This window comes from Bombus flavifrons, chromosome 9, assembly GCF_040668555.2.
Source record: "Bombus flavifrons isolate JBK064 chromosome 9, iyBomFlav1_principal, whole genome shotgun sequence".
Lineage (NCBI taxonomy): Eukaryota > Metazoa > Arthropoda > Insecta > Hymenoptera > Apidae > Bombus > Bombus flavifrons.
In genome coordinates, this window is record NC_138450.1 from 3,217,457 (window position 1) to 3,237,732 (window position 20,276).

At 28.4% G+C, this 20,276-nt stretch overlaps 3 protein-coding genes and 3 long non-coding RNA genes across 6 annotated transcripts; 3 read left to right on the forward strand and 3 right to left on the reverse strand.

Moving 5' to 3' along the window:
• Nucleotides 1-814: 814 nt before the first annotated feature.
• Nucleotides 815-9,646, forward strand: Gpdh1 (Glycerol-3-phosphate dehydrogenase 1). The gene is made up of 8 exons (XM_069120582.1): nt 815-955; nt 1,584-1,761; nt 3,395-3,535; nt 3,732-3,873; nt 4,417-4,529; nt 5,118-5,348; nt 6,001-6,200; nt 8,889-9,646. The coding sequence occupies exons 1-8, from the start codon at nt 912-914 to the stop codon at nt 8,944-8,946; spliced, it is 1,107 nt and encodes a 368-aa protein (XP_068976683.1). The 5' UTR covers nt 815-911; the 3' UTR covers nt 8,947-9,646.
• LOC138183541 (uncharacterized) lies at nt 950-2,480 on the reverse strand. The gene is made up of 3 exons (XR_011174072.1): nt 2,191-2,480; nt 1,880-2,055; nt 950-1,066 (listed from the first exon to the last, which is right to left on the reverse strand). It is a non-coding gene; the product is annotated as an uncharacterized LOC138183541 (long non-coding RNA).
• Nucleotides 9,647-9,648: 2 nt separating the features above from the next.
• Nucleotides 9,649-20,142, forward strand: LOC138183534 (glycerol-3-phosphate dehydrogenase [NAD(+)], cytoplasmic). The gene is made up of 8 exons (XM_069120584.1): nt 9,649-10,067; nt 10,460-10,640; nt 18,275-18,415; nt 18,495-18,636; nt 18,718-18,830; nt 18,951-19,181; nt 19,291-19,490; nt 19,942-20,142. Exons 1-8 carry the CDS (start codon nt 10,018-10,020, stop codon nt 19,964-19,966), a joined length of 1,083 nt encoding a protein of 360 aa, XP_068976685.1. The 5' UTR covers nt 9,649-10,017; the 3' UTR covers nt 19,967-20,142.
• Nucleotides 11,048-14,086, reverse strand: Tpx-4 (thioredoxin peroxidase 4). The gene is made up of 5 exons (XM_069120588.1): nt 13,869-14,086; nt 12,574-12,730; nt 11,706-11,923; nt 11,518-11,593; nt 11,048-11,311 (listed from the first exon to the last, which is right to left on the reverse strand). The coding sequence occupies exons 1-5, from the start codon at nt 13,949-13,951 to the stop codon at nt 11,183-11,185; spliced, it is 663 nt and encodes a 220-aa protein (XP_068976689.1). The 5' UTR covers nt 13,952-14,086; the 3' UTR covers nt 11,048-11,182.
• LOC138183543 (uncharacterized) lies at nt 11,282-11,879 on the forward strand. The gene is made up of 2 exons (XR_011174074.1): nt 11,282-11,366; nt 11,653-11,879. It is a non-coding gene; the product is annotated as an uncharacterized LOC138183543 (long non-coding RNA).
• Nucleotides 16,150-17,069, reverse strand: LOC138183539 (uncharacterized). Its single transcript, XR_011174070.1, has 3 exons — nt 16,575-17,069; nt 16,387-16,462; nt 16,150-16,180 (listed from the first exon to the last, which is right to left on the reverse strand). It is a non-coding gene; the product is annotated as an uncharacterized LOC138183539 (long non-coding RNA).
• Nucleotides 20,143-20,276: the final 134 nt, after the last annotated feature.

A 20,276-nucleotide genomic window follows, 5' to 3' on the forward strand; every position in this document is an offset into this window, starting at 1 on the left:
GCTGCTTAAATTTATATATCAAAATTCATTTTATAGTGCTTACCATAATTAACAATATAAATTAATAAAACAGAAAAATGTACATATACATATTTTAAGGTAAGAAAAAAGAATTATATATTATCTCCATTTTAATAATATACCTAAGGAAATTAATTATTTCATAAATATAAACATAGGTAAAATAAATATATAGCTTTTCTACATATAAAGCTACTGGAATTATGCTTTTATAATTATCAATTTTATTATAGCATATAGCATTTTTGTTATTATCTTTTAGACAGATTTATTTTATCTTTATAACATAACTATTTTTAGATTATATCATATAGAATAATGATGCAATATTTTGTTTCAAAACATTTACTTATCTTTATCAAATTAACTTTAAATTCGTTTATAAAAAAATCTAGTCGAATGATATTTGTGCAATTGTTTATTATCGTAAAATATAATGTTTTGTTTCGTGTGCCTTTTTTATATGCTTCTTAATACAATAAAAAATGAATGTTATGGTTTACAGAGATAATTTGAGATTCACAAATAAGAACATATCCCTTATCATATTTTTTAGCGATTCTATTATATCTCGGTAAATATAATTGCTCTTACATAATTACGTAATCTTCACGAGATAAAATATGAAGATAATACATACAGAATATATCCTTTTTATCATATTGGACTTTGATTGGTCGACCAACGAACATTGCTTAGAGTAGGAATAGGCCGCGTATCACCACTGGTGTTTCCATACTCCCACTTCTACAAAAATTAGCGCAAGTCTTTCCACGTTCAATGTAGTTCCAGTTGCTCTCTGCCTTGATGGTAAATGGTAGTCGTGTCTTACTTTACGGTCATTTTCGTTTTATACTTGTGTAATTTCATTATTAGCATCAGTCAAGATTATGGCAGACAAACAACGTGTTTGCATCATTGGATCAGGAAATTGGTAAGTTATTTTTAAGTCTTTGTAAGATTAACGTCTGTAATTGCGAAAAATTTGGTCTGTCATTGATTTAGCTGACCGGATTAAAATGTTATCAGAATTGATCTCCACGTGCTGTAAATAAAAACCAGATGAAGTATCGTACACTTGTTAAATCTACTTTATTATTTTATTACTGACACCTTTCGATAATACTTATGTATATTGACAAATATATTTTTAGAAAACTGAATTGTCAAGTTTGGCAGATTCTAACTAGGTCATGTTTTATTATAATTTGTATAATATATTTTTGTAAGGAATGCATGTAAAAATGTTAAAATAAAATAAAAATATTGTGGAAATAACAAGTGTGTAATATGATATTATTCATAAATGATATAATGTGGCGTGAATCATGTATTACTATTTGTAGATTAACTTTATGCTTAGATGTAAAAATTACTTTGCTGAATAATTCGAATGAATCTCTAATATATTTTTATTTGTATTACTATATAAAATGTAAATAAGGAAAATATTATAAGCTTGTTTCCCTGATAAAATATACGCAAATTTTCGTGCAGAGATATAGAAAAATGTTATGTAAAACAAATTATTATATAATTTTACTGTATATGTATAATTTCAGGGGTTCAGCTATCGCTAAGATAGTTGGAGCAAATGCCGCCAAACTTAATAATTTTGAGGATCGTGTTACAATGTATGTATATGAGGAAACTATCAATGGAAAAAAACTAACTGAAATTATTAATGAGACGCATGAAAACGTAAAGTACCTTCCAGGACATAAACTCCCGCCCAATGTGGTAAGTAAATACTTATGTACATGTTTATCTATACTCTTTCTCATAATTAAAACAATCGTTTTTCATGCTAAGAAATAGATTACAAATATTATATGCATTTTAAAATTGTTCTATATACCTTTATTTTTCGATCAAAAATATGAAGATCTTAATGCTTCAAACCATTAAGTATTATGTACATAACATTAATATCTTAGATTACATCGAGTTTCCTACCCAACTTAAACATATAAACTTCACATAAATATATCGTATAAATATATCATAACATTCATATAAATATACCAAAACTTTCTAAAATAATATTATATTATTGATAATATTACCTTATACAATAATATATACTTAATGAAATAAATAAAGAATAAGGTGTAGAATTTAATAAGTTCATTATCTTTTTACAATATATTTTAATATATGGATACATACGTATTACGGATAATACATATTACACGTTGTGTAACCTTACTATTCTTACTGTTAAATCTATAATTCTGAAACATAAATTAAGCTTACGTAACTCTCGTGAGATCACATGTATCTCATATGTAATCCGTCTCTTTTTCGTACAGAAAGAGTATATATTCATTCCATATATATATATTCATTCCATATTAGAAATTTGTTTTAATTATTTAAACTTACAGATAAATTAATAGTTTATTAGAGTAATACATAGTTTATTAATGCAGTATAATTATTCCTGATAATTTTGTGAAAATTTTAACGAAATACTTTCTACTTTTAATTTTTAATTTAATCCAAAACTGTAACTTTGTTTTCTATATCGCAAATACTTATACGTTATCGTTTAGTTAACGCAACCTATAATTTTAATTTAACTTCCAAGATACACATCTCAGGATGCACGTTCGTAATTTCTATCTATCGCACGCATATAGATTGTTAACTTTTAGCGTCAGTAGCTTTGTATAGAAAAACCTTGACCATGACGAAGTCTGCTGAAACTATCTATTGATTCGTAAGGTAGTACATTTCTCTAGACGTATTTAAAATGTATATCTAGTGTAATATGTGTCCTATCTCTACATCCACATAATAAATTTAATGTTACAAATGATTGAGCCTCTTGATCCTATTTTAAGCTTAATTTTCATTTTGAACTATTTTAAACTGAGTACGTCGGTTAAGGTTACTATAATCTTAATATAAGAGAAATAGGTTAGGAGATTTTCGATTATTTAATGAGTATTTTGTACAGCCATGTATAGTATTTGTATAATAAATTACTTTACTATATTTGGTAAAATGCCACTTTTATTTTGTATTAAATATATTGTACTAACAGAATCATCCCTTGGAAGAAAGTAGAACAGTAGAAGTAGAAGATTGTATTATTTGTAAATACTAGAAATTACATGATTCATTACGTATATATTTATGAATTAATCATTTTTCACGTTTCCTTTCCTATCGTTTAACGTATGAACATGAATATCTTTTCGCATAATTTTTAATATTTGTAACAAAACTTATCGAAAATCACTCCACAAAACATGTGAATGGAGACAATTATTTTTCTAAAAGTTAACAAAATCATATAACTTCTATGCACTGCAAATATAGAAATGATATATAAATATTAACAGTCTATATGTTTCTCATGCTCCAGATTGCAGTTCCTGATGTAGTGAAAGCTGCCGAGGATGCAGATATCCTAATTTTTGTAATACCACATCAATTTATCAATAAAATATGTAGTACGTTATTAGGGAAAATTAAACCTACAGCTGTTGGTCTTTCTTTAGTAAAGGTATGATTTTAATTTAGGATTTAGCATTAATAGATTATAAAGTATTGATTCAATCAATGAAATCAGATTTTAAACTTAATTATTTCGGAAACAATGTTTCGGACGAAAAAGCTTCGTGCAAAACTTTTTATTTGTTTTGTCATGTAAAATCCAACCAACCAATACTGAAATTATAAGTTTATTAATATTTTTACAGGGTTTTGATAAGAAGGAGGGAGGTGGTATTGAACTTATTTCGCATATAATTACTAAACAACTTCATATTCCTGTTTCGGTGTTAATGGGAGCAAATCTAGCTTCTGAAGTTGCCGAGGAAATGTTTTGTGAAACTACTATTGGTAAATATTTACTGTGTATTTACAGAACAAATATCATATGTCTTTTAAGAATGACTTGTACTATTTGTTCGAATGCCACCATTAGGAAAAAAATTCAATTTCTGTTGGATATTATAAATGATATTATATTAAAACTGCACATTCATACAATAGTGGCTATATTATAACTACATATGTAATGCATACATATAGACATACGAGAAAAAGAATGGGTGAAATCGTTCAAGTATCGTTTCATGTCTGAACGAATAGCGCATAATCTACTTTGTGTTTGCACGCTCATGTAGGTAAAAATTAGGCGAGGAGAAAACATTTTGCTATGAACAAATAGAATGGAGCAACTCAAATTTTCCATACTTTTTGAGTAACTTAATCGTTCCCTACTCTAATTAGTATATATTTTGAATTCTGCAAATTGCAACCATAAAAACTTGAAGAACATTTTTATATGCAATATTACAAGACAGCTTCTGACTGTCTTTGTTTATACATTTTCGATTAAATCGAACTGTGAATGTTATATCTTTGTTATTTAATATCTAGGTTGCAAGGACAAAAATATGGCTTCTATACTAAGAGATATAATACAAACGCCATACTTTAGAGTTGTAGTAGTTGAAGATGTTGATTCTGTCGAATGTTGTGGGGCATTGAAGGTAACTATACCATAATATTTTCTTTTTCACATTTATGTTAAATAAATGAAATTTTATATTTTGAAAAGATCTTAAAACTGCACTTTCCTTCTTTAATAGTAGAGATATCTTAAGTCATAAGATATTCACTTTAGATACCCTATGGTATCTAAAGTACGAGTATCAACAAATTATTAATAACAGAAAAAAATATTTGTGTAATAATATTTTGGTATGTAATAGTGTTGTGAAACAAAATAAATATTTTTAATGATACATAATAAGTATAATAATATATATTGAAATGGTTAAGATTACAATAACATCCAGTTAAATGGTTCTGAACGGTGTTATTTAGTAATACATATCTTTTCCAGTAAACAACATATCTATTGTAAGCTATTCATAAATATTTGCATATCTCAGACTTTAAAGTATACTCAGTCAAGAACTATGTACTTGATTCATGATGAGTTCCATCATACGCTGCATGCGTCACTCGTCTATCGTTGATACATATTGCGCACGAATGAAATTGCGTAGTTGCATATTTACATTGTAAACTTAATTTTTCTGCATATATTAATTTTATATTTCAATTTATAACAGAATATAGTAGCCTGCGCCGCTGGATTCGTCGATGGTCTAGGTTTGGGTGATAATACAAAAGCTGCTGTTATCAGATTAGGTCTTATGGAAATGATTAAGTTCGTGGATGTCTTTTTCCCTGGAGGAAAACTTTCTACTTTCTTCGAAAGTTGTGGTGTGGCTGATCTTATCACTACTTGTTATGGCGGTCGCAATCGTAAAGTTTCTGAAGCTTTCGTAAAAACAGGCAAGGTCAGTCTTTATTAATATATACATATTAATTATCATATAAGTAGTAACAATATAATAACAATTTAGTTCTAAAATAAATAAGACTTTAGATTAGTACATATAACATAAAAAATATGCTCATCGCATTGATTAGCATTTTCATATCTCATGCTCTAGTCATAGTTCAACTATGTCATTTCCACAAACTACATAATAATGTACGCAGCAGTATATAACAAAATTATACAATTAGATACAGTAAACTATGATATAGAAAATAGTTATGCAATGATGTTCTTTTAAATTCTAATAGAATCGATTTCTTCAACCGAATCTACATTCCAATGACTCAGCCTCAATACGTTCAACACATTCTCATTGTCAGTGTTTCGAAGTCAGCGTAACCTAAACCTACTGACAAAGACAATGAATAGATTAGCGAAAATAAATAAGGAGTGCTATGTTTCTCTCACTTGCTCCCGTTAAATCTATTTTTTTCCTTGTCGACGGGCTTGAGAGTATATCTCGAAACTCGAAAGTATTTTAGGAATGAAATCGCTGTTATGTGAGAATTTCAATTCAAGCCTTCTGACATATTATGATTTAAACGAGCATTACTAGGATAATATATTATATAGAAAATTGTGTTATATATTAATTATTTTCTTTACAGACAATCGAAGAATTGGAGAGGGAAATGCTAAATGGACAAAAATTACAAGGTCCGTTCACTGCTGAAGAGGTAAATTATATGCTAAAAGCGAAAGATATGGAAAGGAGATTTCCTCTTTTCACGGCCGTGCATAGGATTTGTACCGGTGAGATAAAACCTGCGGAACTAATTGAATACATACGCTATCATCCAGAACACATGTAAGCTTAATTGTCTCCACTATATTTAATGGCGGACTAGTTTAAATGTCTGATCTTTATTTTAGAAATTGTTATAGAACGACAAATATTTTATTTGCTATATTGTAAAATTTACTTTCGGAGCTAAAATCACATTAATATACGGTCACATAAATTTTAGAAATTCAACGAAAAAAATGTTATATAAATATGTAATATTTGTGAGATTTAATTGGGCATCCTATACGAGGTATGGGATCTAAGCATTAATTTATTTAAAAATTAATATTTTACCATACATCTTTTATCGTGAAATAATAAGTACTCCGTTTAGCCATGGTCCTATTTACTTCTGTAGTTACATGTTCTAATGTGTGTTAAAACCAATTGATAAATCTGTAAAAAGTAACTGAGCACTAACCTTATATTGTACATAATACGTGTACATATTTGTAAATAGTTATCATGTATGTCGAAATTGAAAGGGCTTATGTACAATTTTTTCCAATGTTATATGCACATATATACGATGAAATGTTTCTGACTTCTATCAAATAAAACGGTTTTTATTTTAAACAATGAAAATAAACGATTATATGTACAATTACGTACAAAAGAGCTCTGATAGCTTCGTAAAAGAGATTATTTTTTTATATACATATTAAAAACATGAATATTTATCCTATATTTCTATAATATATCATAAGATGTAAAACAAGATTCAAAGGATGTATTTTACTACGTTTTAGTCATTTTCGATCTTTTTAAAGTCATTTTGCCGTGTTAAGTGTATCATAGCTTATTGATGGCAGTGAAACAAATGTATATAAGGTGTCCTAGATTTTGTAGGCAAATATTGTCGTTATATTCTATGGGTTTGAGTAAGAAAATGATATTATAAGAACATAGCATTAATAAGCTTCATTAGAAGCTTTATTGAGCTAAGATCACTGGATCTTTATGTAGCTTTCAAAACATTGAAAGAGGAGATAATTAGTTGACATAAAAACGCGATGATTAATTCATGAAGGTTAAAAAAATTGCACCTTTGTAGAATAATAAATTCATTGCCTTAATGTTGTCAGTTTTGTATTTACAGTAATGATAAATATTTTGAAACTAATTATCAATAATTGATTAGCAATCGTAAGACCGTTATGGTCTTCGCTATTTCTTTCCTTCTATTCTATTCCTCTGCTATCTCTATTCACATTTTATATTTTTTTATTATAATTATTTTAATGCTGCTTCAAATGACTTATGTTTACATAACATTCTTTTCTTGAATTTTACCCATAAAATATGTTGACAAATTTTGATGGGAAAAATCTGGAACGCCTTGTACAAGAAATAACATTAGATACCATATTTTGCATGACTGTATATTATTGTTGTTGCAATCTATAGGGGTGTTGCGAAATTCTTTTAATGATTTGTAAAAAATTAATATTTCATAAATAAAATATGTGCATAACATATACATTTCACATTTAGTTGTGTTACAATCAATGTTTCATATTTGTTTTCAAGGCAATATAGAAATTTATAAATCCATAAATTATAATCGCTTTTAAAGACATATCTATATCGTAAAATGATGTTATTTATTTTTGATACATATATAAAAAGCAGATTTAATTGGTAATTTCGAGTCAAGAAAAAAATTTTTGGTAATTATTTTTATGTACTTCTGTAAATATAAAAAAGTACCATTTTGTTTAAACTTTTTTCAAAATTTCTCACCCCTAAAGAAACATTGGAATTGGCAAAAGGTGATGGGGAATTACTTTTAAATTCTTGACTATTATACAGATTAAAAAGCAATTTCATAAGAAAAATGTTTATCAAATAGAGAAAAGAAGATAGAGTAAAAAAGGAAACTAACTTAAAAGGACCATGGACTTTTCTAAACTTTACAATACATATTTAATTAGTACTCGTCAGAGTAAATTGTTGTTTAACTTTGTTTTTTGTTACCATTTATTTTAGTTTATATTTTGGTTTATATTTTCAATTCTGAAGTAGAGTAATATTATGATAATAATAACGCATATAATAATAATTTCAATACACCCTTAATAGCACCTGTGAATCACGTACATAGTTAATATCTTCTTAAGTGCGCAAAGTATATACGAAACGTAAAGCAGAACATTGATTATTAATAAAACAAAGTAGTAATACGTCAAAATGTAATGTGTTATGCGTTGTTGTATATTTTAATGAAAAGTTTACAAGGATTGTTGTACGTTAGAAATTAAGAAGAGTCTACAAATAAATATTTTAGATATCTTGATCTTGTGCTTTTCGATAGTTCGTTATAAATTGTTGTATCATAGAACTAAAGTTGACTTGAACAGTGTAACATAAAACGTAACAAATATATGACTATTACTTGTTAATTGATAAACATTTGTTTAGAATTATATTTGTCCTCTTTCCAAGGCCTTTAACTCCGACTTTCGTAACTATAGTAATAATATCATTTTTTTTTTTACTAATAACAAACATTATCAAATACTCATTTTTTACAATAATATGGTAATATGGTTTCAGTAAACATAGGTAGATACAGTATTTCACATATTTCAATTTGTATTATGTATGTTTAAGGGTTAAAAACACATGCTGTATACAAGAGTAATGCTCATCATAATTAAAGGTATGCAAAAAATTTATTAGTTTTAATTATATTTGCTTCATATTTAGGGACAACGACGTTAATGCAACAATACTACAGCTCCCTTCACCAAGATGTCGTCTGTGAAGATTATTTAGAAGAAACGAAAGAAGATATACGCGCGTTATGTCAATTTAACTCTTCATGGTCAAATTCAGCTAAAATATGAATACCATACCGATCTGAATTAATTTCCAGTCATTGAACACTAATAATGTAATCAAAAAAAAATGTCTAAAAATTCAAAATGAAATTGATAATCGCTTATTTTCAATTTCGCGGCATACATCCCTGTGTCTTTTGCTACTTTATTTTAAAATATTATATTTTATCAATATTTTATGATTAGTATTCCTTAGTAAATATTTTAAGAGCCGAAAGTATCTAATTAGATTAACTTGTAAAGTCTTATTGTTTATGTATTATTATTTGTTGTATGATATATCATCAAAATAGTTCTTTACTTTGTTGACTAAGAGTTAGAGTAGATATACGACCGCAAAGGGTTAAAAACAGTTTTAAGATAATTTAGATTTTTATATAAATATGGTATATAATTACTGTACGACGTAACAGTAGTCATAATGATTTGATCCAACGCGACAAAACTTACGATGTAAATTTGTTAACGTCCCGATAATAAGGAGATTGAGTTTGGTAATGGATACTTCTTAGTTCTTTTCTTCTTTTTTATTGTTTTGGAAAACTACAAAATATTTATTTTCACATATTTTTCGAATGCACATAATATAACTTCACAAAAATGTTTCTTTATTACTTAATGTTAATAGTTTTATTCTGAAACTTAAAATTCAAAAGACTGCCTTGTAATGTTAGAACATTCGAGATATATACTAAGTATTATTATTAAGTTGCCACTATTTTTAGCATTCATTCTGGCCACGGTCTGCTGTTGCGTTTACATTGGCCTTGGTCCAGAACAATGAATGCCAACCGTTAGAAAATAATTTGCGATCGTTACTAAGGTCAATGAAGGCTGAAGTTAGTTTGTAAGTTAGTTGGTCAGTCAGTCAGTCAGTCAGTCGTACACCGGCGTTCGAAAATAAGCAAATTTGTAATATTTTAACCGTGCATAGAGTATTCTATACCCTCGTGAGTTTGTAAATTCTAAGCCAGTTGTACATTAAAAACTGTAAAATGACTACAGAAGGAAAGAAGAGGGTATGCATTGTAGGAAGCGGCAATTGGTACGTGTATGAGATTTTTTCTCTTCTTTTTTTTTATACATTTGTATTGAAGGTTTCTCAAAGTATAATGTAATATCATTTTTAATAAATCGTATTATATCTTCACTTATTATTTTTATATTTATTTTTTATTTTTACTTTCTACAATTTTTTTTCTTTACTTTTTATCAATATTTGCATCGACGTTTGTATATAATTTTAGGGCTCGATTTCATTATATATATATATATATATATATATATATATATATATATATATATATATATATATATATAGAGAGAGAGAGAGAGAGATAAATGGCAGTCTTACAATCTATTTTACACAAAACTACATATTATGAGATAATTGGAAGTTTAGTTATCTTATATAATTCTTTTTACTTTGTACTTCAGGGGTTCAGCCATTGCAAAAATTGTAGGTGCTAATGCAGTCAAATATAACAACATATTTGAAACACGCGTGACAATGTATGTTTACGAAGAAATAGTGAACAGTCAAAAGTTGACTGACATCATAAATCAGTTGCATGAAAACGTGAAATATCTTCCTGGGCACAAATTGCCAGAAAATATTGTAAGTTTCATTTCATTTAAAAGTGTGTAAATTTTTTTCTGAGTGTATCGACATTATTAACTTTTCTTTCTTTTAACGTTCAAATCATTCCTGTCATTTTTATGTTAAGTGTATCGTATGTTTCTATTAATTTTTCATTATTTTCATTAAATAATTTTAATAAAAAATTCTATGAAGAATTGGGCTTTGATAAATAGGAATACTTACATGAATTAAGTGATTATTATATACCTATTCTACTAATTTATTATTAGGAGAGATGTTAGGAGAGATAAAAAATAAGTAAAGTAAGTAAGAAAATTCATAGTTTTTGTAAAATTGTTCTTCAATTTTATTCCTTTTCATTGTCTATATTGTGATAACACAAATTTTGTTCAAAATTCAAGAGTATATCATAAAACGACGAATTAAAAAAATTATATCTTTATTCGATATGTTCAACGAACTTTCAATTTTAACATAACATTACAAGAGTGAGAAATGTACAAAAGATAATACATTATTTAATACGAAATCATTCATTGATGAATTATTGAAGACATTCAATAATCTGTGGTTGTGCGTACGTAAACCTTTCCAGAAGGCATTGATACTTTGTCTACTCCTTTGGGAAAGAGTTCAATGAGTTCTTCATCTTTCACAGTTGGAAGTATCATAACTTTTTCACCAGGCTGTAAATACACAGTGAAATATATTTTTATAAAGTCACCGCAAAGTATATCCTAGGTAAATTGTTAATTATTATTAAAATTTTCGCTATTGTCGTTACGCTATATCTGCCATCGCGCTATCCAAATAATAAAAAATATACAAATAATACTAACTTCTAATAAAGCTATATAATTAATGAGCATGTAAAAAAGAAAGCTTTTCTTACCACCCAATTAGCAGGGGTTGCTACTTCTGGTCTCTTATGGACAAGTTGTAAGGAATCTATAACTCTCAGTATTTCACTATAAATTATATAAAAATCATTAATACGTCTATCCTATAATACAAGTATTAATTACAGGTATTAATTAACTACTTAACAAGTATTATTCTATAGTAAAAAAAAGAACTTACTCTACGTTGCGTCCAGTGGACGTTGGATAATGCATCGATAAACGTAAACGATGATCGGGGCTTATAATGTACAAAGCACGAACAGTTAGAGCTTTTTCCGGATCATCTTTGCTGTCTTCGTCGATCATATCCAACTTCACTGCCAGTTTACGATCATGATCGGCAAGAATTGGGTATGGAAAGTCCCCAGGAATGTCCTTGCAATATGATTTAATATCCTACAATAAACAAAATTATAAAAAATAAAAATATATAGTCGCATAAAATGGCATAAATCGAACACAAATATACACCATCTTTATGTACGCAGGGCACAAAAAAAGATATGTTAAACAAATATTAATACCTACAATGAGAACTGATACAAAGCGCTAGTTGACCCATTAAAGCAAAGTAAAATTAATACGAACTTTATAAGGTAATAAATTCAATTTCTTAGTAGACTGACAATCTTTTATCAAAATGAAATAATTATGTAAAGTAGAGTGTTAACATGTAATGATAATACTAATAGTTTGTAATTATTCTTTCTGTATCTCGTATTTCAATTAGAATTTTTTAATGGTACTTCAACATCAAGTTTATAACATTTTATTCTTATTTTTACCTACGAATATATATTGACAAAGTTTGCATGAAAACTGTTCGAATACTCTATTATAAGTATTGCAAACGATATTATAATCATTGTTTACAAGAAGATCACCTAATTCATTCTATGCACATACATACGAAATCATTTATAATGTGCATATGTAATCTTTGAGAATGACGCTGCAGCATACAGAATATTCTTCAAAGTGTAATCGTAATAAAGGCGCAACATCTATCGTCTCGGCAAATATTGAAGAATATTTTTGATACTAACATTAACCCAATCAATATGATCCTGTAGTTTGTCAACGGAATGAGCTAACAGTTTTGTGTTTCGGCGTTCAAAACTGGGTTGATGCACTGCTAAACGACCCAATTCGGTGGTGCAAACCGGTGTAAAGTCAGCAGGATGAGAAAATAGAACGACCCATCTATAATTAGGAGTAGAAAAAAAATAAGAAAGAAGATTCTATAAATATTCACAATCTGTAATTCTATATATCAATTATATTTCCCTTTTACTTTGTAACATCATTGAAATTCGTTTTTTTACAGTGTATATTACCACACTTAACGTAACGGCGGTAAACGTATATCACACTTGATACTATAATAATTTTATCGTTCAATTTCCAGATTTAAAAATTTCTATGTCTGTCATACTTAAAAATGTAGTCTGATAAGCTACGTATAATCGTTACGTAATGATTTAAGATAAAATGTACTCTGAAAATAGTGTTTTAATTTCACCGTTTCTTTCTCTTTAGTTTCGTGTTTATTAACCTTAATTATTCATAGACAATATTAGATTACTCGTATTCAATATCACGCAACCAAAGCACAGAATTGGACACGATAATGAATCATATGTTATTGTTACTTTTTTTAGAATGTAACGCGCTCAGTTTTGTGACAGTAGAACAATATTACCCACAAAACAGTAATGGCTATTAAAACGATAATTACGAACGCGTATTACTTACAAATTACCGTTTTTCTTGTTATTAAATAATAAATCTTATAAATTAAGATTTATGAAAGATAATGTATTTGAGAATTATCGGTATTTGATTGCGAATTAATTAATGTTTCATTAAAAATATTTAATGTGTCTATACACACGTAAAGAGAATAGAGGTAGAGGCAGCTTTTCCGCTGTAAATGGCGTGAAATTATGAAAACAACATTTCTAAAATAAGTAACAAACTTCAGCTAAAGCATAAAATTAAAAAAAATACATTCATTATTAATATTGTTCGCATTATTCTATCAAACTTCGTGGAATATTGACGTACACGAAATCAGTTTCAAACTAGATTTGTGTGTAACCTTCCTCATCGTTTCACTATTTGTATTGTTTTTTTTTTTTCTTAATACTTACCTTAAACTGACTAATGTTTAGGATACAAATATGTATAACATTGTGCCGGATATGTGTAATAGTAACAACAGTAGCAATCTATTATATAGTTTCCCGTTACCTAATCAACTATACAAAATCTTTTATCAAATTTCTGAGAAATTCTATACCAAATCAAAAGACGAATAAATAAATATAATTCAACTTACGAATCTCCCTGCCAATCGTAAAAATTAATTTTCCCTTTAGTAGAGTCAATTTCAAAATTGGGAAACATCGAATTAAGCCTCATGATTAATCTCTTAAAACTTTGTATATAACAGATCTCACTTTAGGCAACGATTTCTGAAGAGCTGTCGTTACGATTTACTAGTGTCAGTACTTATGTGTTATTGCTATACGCACGTACAATGTACGAATTAAGCGCTAGCAGCGCTATTTAAGCATAACAGCTCTTCTCCCCTCTTTTGCCGCAATCGGTATAACTGACGTGTTATCTACGCGTTATCCACGTTAATATATAGCAGTTAGTAAACATGTTTCTTCTAAGGATATGCCAACTTCTCCTTACTGGCAATAATACGTGGGTGGAAAATCAAAGAATTTCGTTTACAATTAACTTACACACTCTTATTGTTACATACAAAGGAAGCTGTTCTAACATAAAATCTTGCTGTTTATATTTTTCATTTCGTTAATTGCTTAGGAAGATCTGTGAAAAAAGAGCCAGGAGTCTATGGTCTAAACATTCGTAACGTTAATTGTTAAATATGAAAAAGGAATTTGACTTCTACCTTTCGTATCCTTGAATAAACGTATCCTTAAATAACGTTACTTCATAGTGCTTCATACAAGATTCGATCGTCGAATCTATTCTTAAACTAGAATCTAAGAACGATGGAAAAACTTTCTGAACAAAAAGATCTACAAGTTTATTTTTGTATGTGTTTTCGACATAGGAAAGTATAGTTGAATTACTATGAAAACTTTATTTAGGTATTTTGTAAATATAGAAAGAACGAAATCCTATAAGAGCCAATTGTGATTGTCAATTATGAATTTAGCTAATACATATTGAAGAGTAAAAAATAAAACTCCCGACGAATAAAAATTGTAGATTTAGACAGAGCTCCTAAATTGATCAAGAATTTAAGATAGAAGATATTTTTACCTTTATCATATAGATGTGGATAACGAGTATGCCTGGAAACAGCGAACTATCTGCTAACGTACGTTTATATAGTATATAATTATCATATACGAGTAGGTTTGTATCTTATTGCGTTCTTACACGAGCAATGAAGATCCGTGTCATGCGAGACGTTTAGCGAGTATATCGTGAGCTATGAATCTAATGTTATTGGATCTATGCGTTCGTATTTTTATTTTATTTAAATTTCACTGGCACACAAGTTTTCTATAGATACAGATTTAGAAAAAAGATTTTAATAAATATATGTAATAACTATAAATCTAATAAATATATATAAAAATCGTTCACCATAATCTTTCATAGGAGATTACGGAAACTGAATGATCTTAAGATTATAAAGATTATTATAGAATTTATCAAATTAATGATATATTGGAATCCTTTCTATCATTCAACACAATCGCTCCTCCCACTAACTGTCCGACAAGTACTTACTTCCTTCGTACTAACTGATGTTGAATCTACCGCCACTGAGAAACGTATACGCATTAGATAAATTAAATTAAGTAAACACATGACAATCTGACTGTTACAAGAAAAAACGCAGCATCCAACAAGTGTGATGCACATTGTTTTAATAAAATCCTTTTAAATAGTCATCAACAAATATGCATTATGTGTTATGTTGAAGGATTCCCAGGAAATTTTGTCCAATCAGTTGTTGCTACATTTTAAATAACAAAATATTTAAAATTTTATTAAAACGCTATGAATTTATTGCATATTTATTTTGTTTGTTTCCAAAACAGTACAACCCAAATTTGAAGGAGCTGTACGCCGAAGGATTAAAACTTGAACCGTCATTTAACCGCGTACATCCTTCATAAAATGATTAACCCGACACTTGACCCAGAATAGCTCTTAATGCCTATTTTTCGAACGTATTCCATTTTTCACCTAACGGTACATTTAATACATCTCGCTACAATAACTTTCATCTTTTCACCAATGTCAAATTCGTCCTACTATTAATAAAAAAAACCGGATATCCTATCTATATCCAATTCTAGAATAAGTAGCAGCAAATAATTTGATTAAAAATTCAGGAGTATATCATAAAGCGACGAATTCAAAAAAATTATATCTTTATTTAATACGTTCAACGAACTTTCAATTTTAACATAGCATTACAAGAGTGAGAAATGTACAAAAGATAATATATTGTTTAATACGAAATCATACATTGATAAATTATTGAGGACATTCGATAATTTGTGGTTATGCGGATATAAACCTTTCCAAAAGGCATTGATACTTTATCTTGTCATTGATACTTTTCTTTTGAAGTATCATAACTTTTTCACCAGGCTGTAAATACACAGTGAAATATATTTTTATAAAGTCACCGCAAAGTATATCCTAGGTAAATTGTTAATTATTATTAAAATTTTCGCTATTGTCGTTACGCTATATCTACCATCGCGCTATCCAAATAATAAAAAATATACAAATAATACTAACTTCTAATAAAGCTATATAATTAATGAGCATGTAAAAAAGAAAGCTTTTCTTACCACCCAATTAGCAGGGGTTGCTATTTCTGGTCTCTTATGGACAAGTTGTAAGGAATCTATAACTCTCAGTATTTCACTATAAATTATATAAAAATCATTAATACGTCTATCCTATAATACAAGTATTAATTACAGGTATTAATTAACTACTTAACAAGTATTATTCTATAGTAAAAAAAAGAATTTACTGTACGTTGCATCCAGTGGACGTTAAAAAAATCCGGATATCCTATATTATATCCGATTATGGAATAAGTGGTAGCAAATAAAATACTTATCAGTTATCTAGTAAATCAGTGTCATGCTAATTAATTTCTAAGTATTTCATCCAATCTTAAAGATGTTGATTAGATCGAAAAATGATGTAATTCATGTGGTTATTTTCGAATTCATGCAAAATAAGTTTAACAAAGGTTATACACACATATAAAATTCAATGCATCTTCATCTTTGGATAACAATAAATATTCAGTTTCATATGCGCGCAAGTAAGTTCCTAATGAACATATTCGCTAAATATCAAAATGCAATACGATACATAATTGCAAATTGTTAAGACCAGTTTCATTATCAACTGACTCCGCGTATCAACAATTTGATAGAAATAAGTTTGCAATTTTATGTAACTCCAATAAAAAATAGAGTATGTTAAATAACCACGAAAGTCATTTCGCTATTCCACTTTCTACGCATCAATCACCAGAATTTTATTATATTTTGCATATCAACAGCTAGCTGGTTATTTTTTACTTCTCTCATTGCGAAGAATTAAAAATCATACAAACTTATCTCATTGTCAGTGAGAGCGGAAATATAATCTCTTAACATTATGATTAGACGTATCTATAGCGGAGCTGAATTAACGATATTTTTTGGCGTAATTTGTCACTTTACTTGCGAAACCTTACATATGAATATGTATACAAGCTACACAAAAGAATTGGGAACAAACTTTAGTAACATGTAGTACACATCAAAATAAGCAAAATGATCTTAAGACACGTTGGTTTGAAAGCCATTAATTAATAAACTAAAAAGAATTGTGAAAAAACTCAACGAATTGTGTATGTTGAAATGAACAGGGAAAATATTGAATATATATTGTAAACTTTACAGGTATGCGGAAGTAATATTTTACTGACAAAAATACCTTGTAACACCGAAACTAATGGTTTTTCGATCCATGTTTATCATGACCGTTTTGCTCGCTTTCATAAATACTACATGCTCCTAAAGTCTGTCCCCAATTCTTTCGTACACCCTGTATTTGTATTATATCTAGTATTATTATTGGCATTATTTTCTCATCTTACTTTATATACGCTTCTAAAATTAATCCTATGCTGCAAAAATAACTAGCGATTTTTTACGATAAAACCAAAGAAGAGCAAATATTGTAAACTCGATAGCATGGGCGATAAGAATTATTCGTTTTTGAAATTATTTTCTCGGAAATGACGTATCACGTCACGAATGATAGAAGTTGAATAAACGATAAACTTTGTATCTTCGTGCTTATTTCAATTACATCAGATTGCATCATTGGCAGACTCCGCAATGCTAATAATAAATAGAAAAAATAATTTAACATAGAATGACTCATTTTTATTACATCATTCGTACTTTACAGCAAGTTTGTTTTTCTTTTGTATTCTTTGCGACTTTTAGAAATTTATCTAGCTTCAGAACAAAAATGATAAATCCATCGATTTAAATCAGTAGCGATATAAAAGTCTTAGGATAAAAGTCATTTTTTCATTCATGATTTACTGCTAATCTCAAGGTCTTTTTAATCGGTCAGATATATGATTAGATGTGTGTTGAGTTATTTAAGAAATGATACAAATTACTTAATAAACACCACATTAAGTTGATATGCAATTTTCAGGTTGCCGTCCCAGACGTCGTTGAAGCTGCCAAAGACGCGGATATTCTTATTTTTGTAATACCTCATCAGTTTATACGAACACTATGTGCAACATTGCTCGGTAAAATTAAACCAACCGCGGTTGGTGTATCATTAATTAAGGTATTTATTGTTAATTAGATCTTATCAAGTATCTTATTCAATCGTTATTCGTTATTAAAGATGTTTAATATTTATCAAGGGTTTTGATCGAGGTGATGGAACGAATATCGAATTAATTTCTAAAATCATTGAAAAAAATTTAAGAATCCAATGTTACGTTTTAATGGGAGCAAATCTAGCTAACGAAGTTGCCGAGGAGAAGTTCTGTGAAACAACTATTGGTAATTATTATCCGATTTATATGATTTAATATTTGATATTATTGTTATATACTAATCACAATTGCTTTTCATTATTTATAGGTTGTAGAGATAAACGCTTGGCCCCAGTGTTAAGGGACCTTATTCAAACTCCTAATTTCAGAGTTGTAGTTGTTGAAGACTGTGAAGCTGTTGAAGTATGTGGTGCCTTAAAGGTATGCAATTATATATATAAGTTCTAATATTAATAAAATAATGCTCTTTCTTATTTGTGTTTGGTATATTGTAACGCTTATGTTTAGTTTATGCGAGTATACTTTACATATACGTTTCAGAATATCGTGGCATGTGCCGCTGGTTTCGTAGATGGTATGGGACTAGGTGATAATACAAAAGCAGCTGTTATCAGATTGGGATTAATGGAAATGGTCAAGTTCGTAGACACATTTTACAGTGGCTCGAAACTTTCAACGTTCTTCGAAAGTTGCGGTGTAGCAGATTTGATAACTACTTGCTACGGTGGAAGAAATCGCAGAGTTTGCGAGCAATATGTTAAAACTGGAAAAGTAAACATTTCATTTATTCGTATATTTTTTATTTTACATCTCCTATACCTCATTTCATCTTAAAAAGTGAATTAAATATTTCATAAAATTATCGTATGTTTTCTACTAGACTATTAGGCAGCTCGAAGATGAACTTTTAGGTGGTCAAAAATTGCAAGGACCAGCCACAGCTGATGAAGTTCACGGAATGCTAAAAGCTAAGAATTTGCTAGAAAAATTCCCGTTATTTACTGCTGTACACCGCATCTGCACTGAACAAATAAGACCAGCAGATTTACTTGACCAAATTCGTAACCATCCTGAACATGTGTTAGTATTAAACTACATTTATTTGTTACTTATGTATCCATTAAATCTCACAAATCAAGTTTACAAAATGAATATCTCATTAGGTTTGCACCAAAAACATTGTATATGTACTAAGTATTGTCCTCATCTTCCCTTTTTATCATTTTTTGTGTTGAGAAACTGTAAAAATTGTTTTTTAACAAGTACAAAACCCACTTATATCGGGTGAGATAGATATCGGCCGTATATACGGATGAGATGCTGTATCATATAGAAATGTACAAACATAGGTGAGAACTGATTAACACATTCCATCAATATAAAAGGATAACATTCCAAATAAGTAAGTACCCCTTCAATATAGATGTTTTTATCATAAATACGATTTACAAATTGTATGTCATTCAGTTGAAAATAATTAATGTAATAATATTGTTAATAAATATTAACAAATTATTTTTGTACTTTTTAGGATGAAGGTCGAAGGTGGTAACTGAATGCTATAAGTTACGGAATGTAAACATCTTGACAACTCCAAAAAAACACTTAGAAATCATTAAAAGGAAAAATCAATTATTAGAAAAATGTAATATTACAGATATTTTGCAATAATTAGTTATAATTGGCTACTGTTTTCCTCCTGATGATTAATATACAATTGTTCTATAAAATACATCATAAGATATTGTACTTTATTTATTCCTAGAATAATCCATAATTTGTGCAATGAGTCTTTGAAAATATTGGAAATAGTTATTTAATATTCATAGAAAATTCGAAATAACAAGTGTTGAAAATAATCATTAA

Excerpts from the sequence above, each read along its gene's own strand:
- Gpdh1 (XM_069120582.1), top strand. The coding sequence starts at position 912 with ATGGCAGACAAACAACGTGTTTGCATCATTGGATCAGGAAATTG. Across the intron at positions 1,762-3,394 it reads ATAAACTCCCGCCCAATGTG|ATTGCAGTTCCTGATGTAGT; the intron begins GTAAGTAAATAC and ends CTCATGCTCCAG. Across the intron at positions 6,201-8,888 it reads CGCTATCATCCAGAACACAT|GGACAACGACGTTAATGCAA; the intron begins GTAAGCTTAATT and ends CTTCATATTTAG.
- LOC138183534 (XM_069120584.1), top strand. The coding sequence starts at position 10,018 with ATGACTACAGAAGGAAAGAAGAGGGTATGCATTGTAGGAAGCGGCAAT. Across the intron at positions 10,068-10,459 it reads ATTGTAGGAAGCGGCAATTG|GGGTTCAGCCATTGCAAAAA; the intron begins GTACGTGTATGA and ends TTTGTACTTCAG. Across the intron at positions 10,641-18,274 it reads ACAAATTGCCAGAAAATATT|GTTGCCGTCCCAGACGTCGT; the intron begins GTAAGTTTCATT and ends TGCAATTTTCAG.
- Tpx-4 (XM_069120588.1), bottom strand. The coding sequence starts at position 13,951 with ATGAGGCTTAATTCGATGTTTCCCAATTTTGAAATTGACTCTACTAAA. Across the intron at positions 11,924-12,573 it reads ATCATATTGATTGGGTTAAT|GATATTAAATCATATTGCAA; the intron begins GTTAGTATCAAA and ends TGTTTATTGTAG. Across the intron at positions 11,312-11,517 it reads CAACCCCTGCTAATTGGGTG|CCTGGTGAAAAAGTTATGAT; the intron begins GTAAGAAAAGCT and ends GTGTATTTACAG.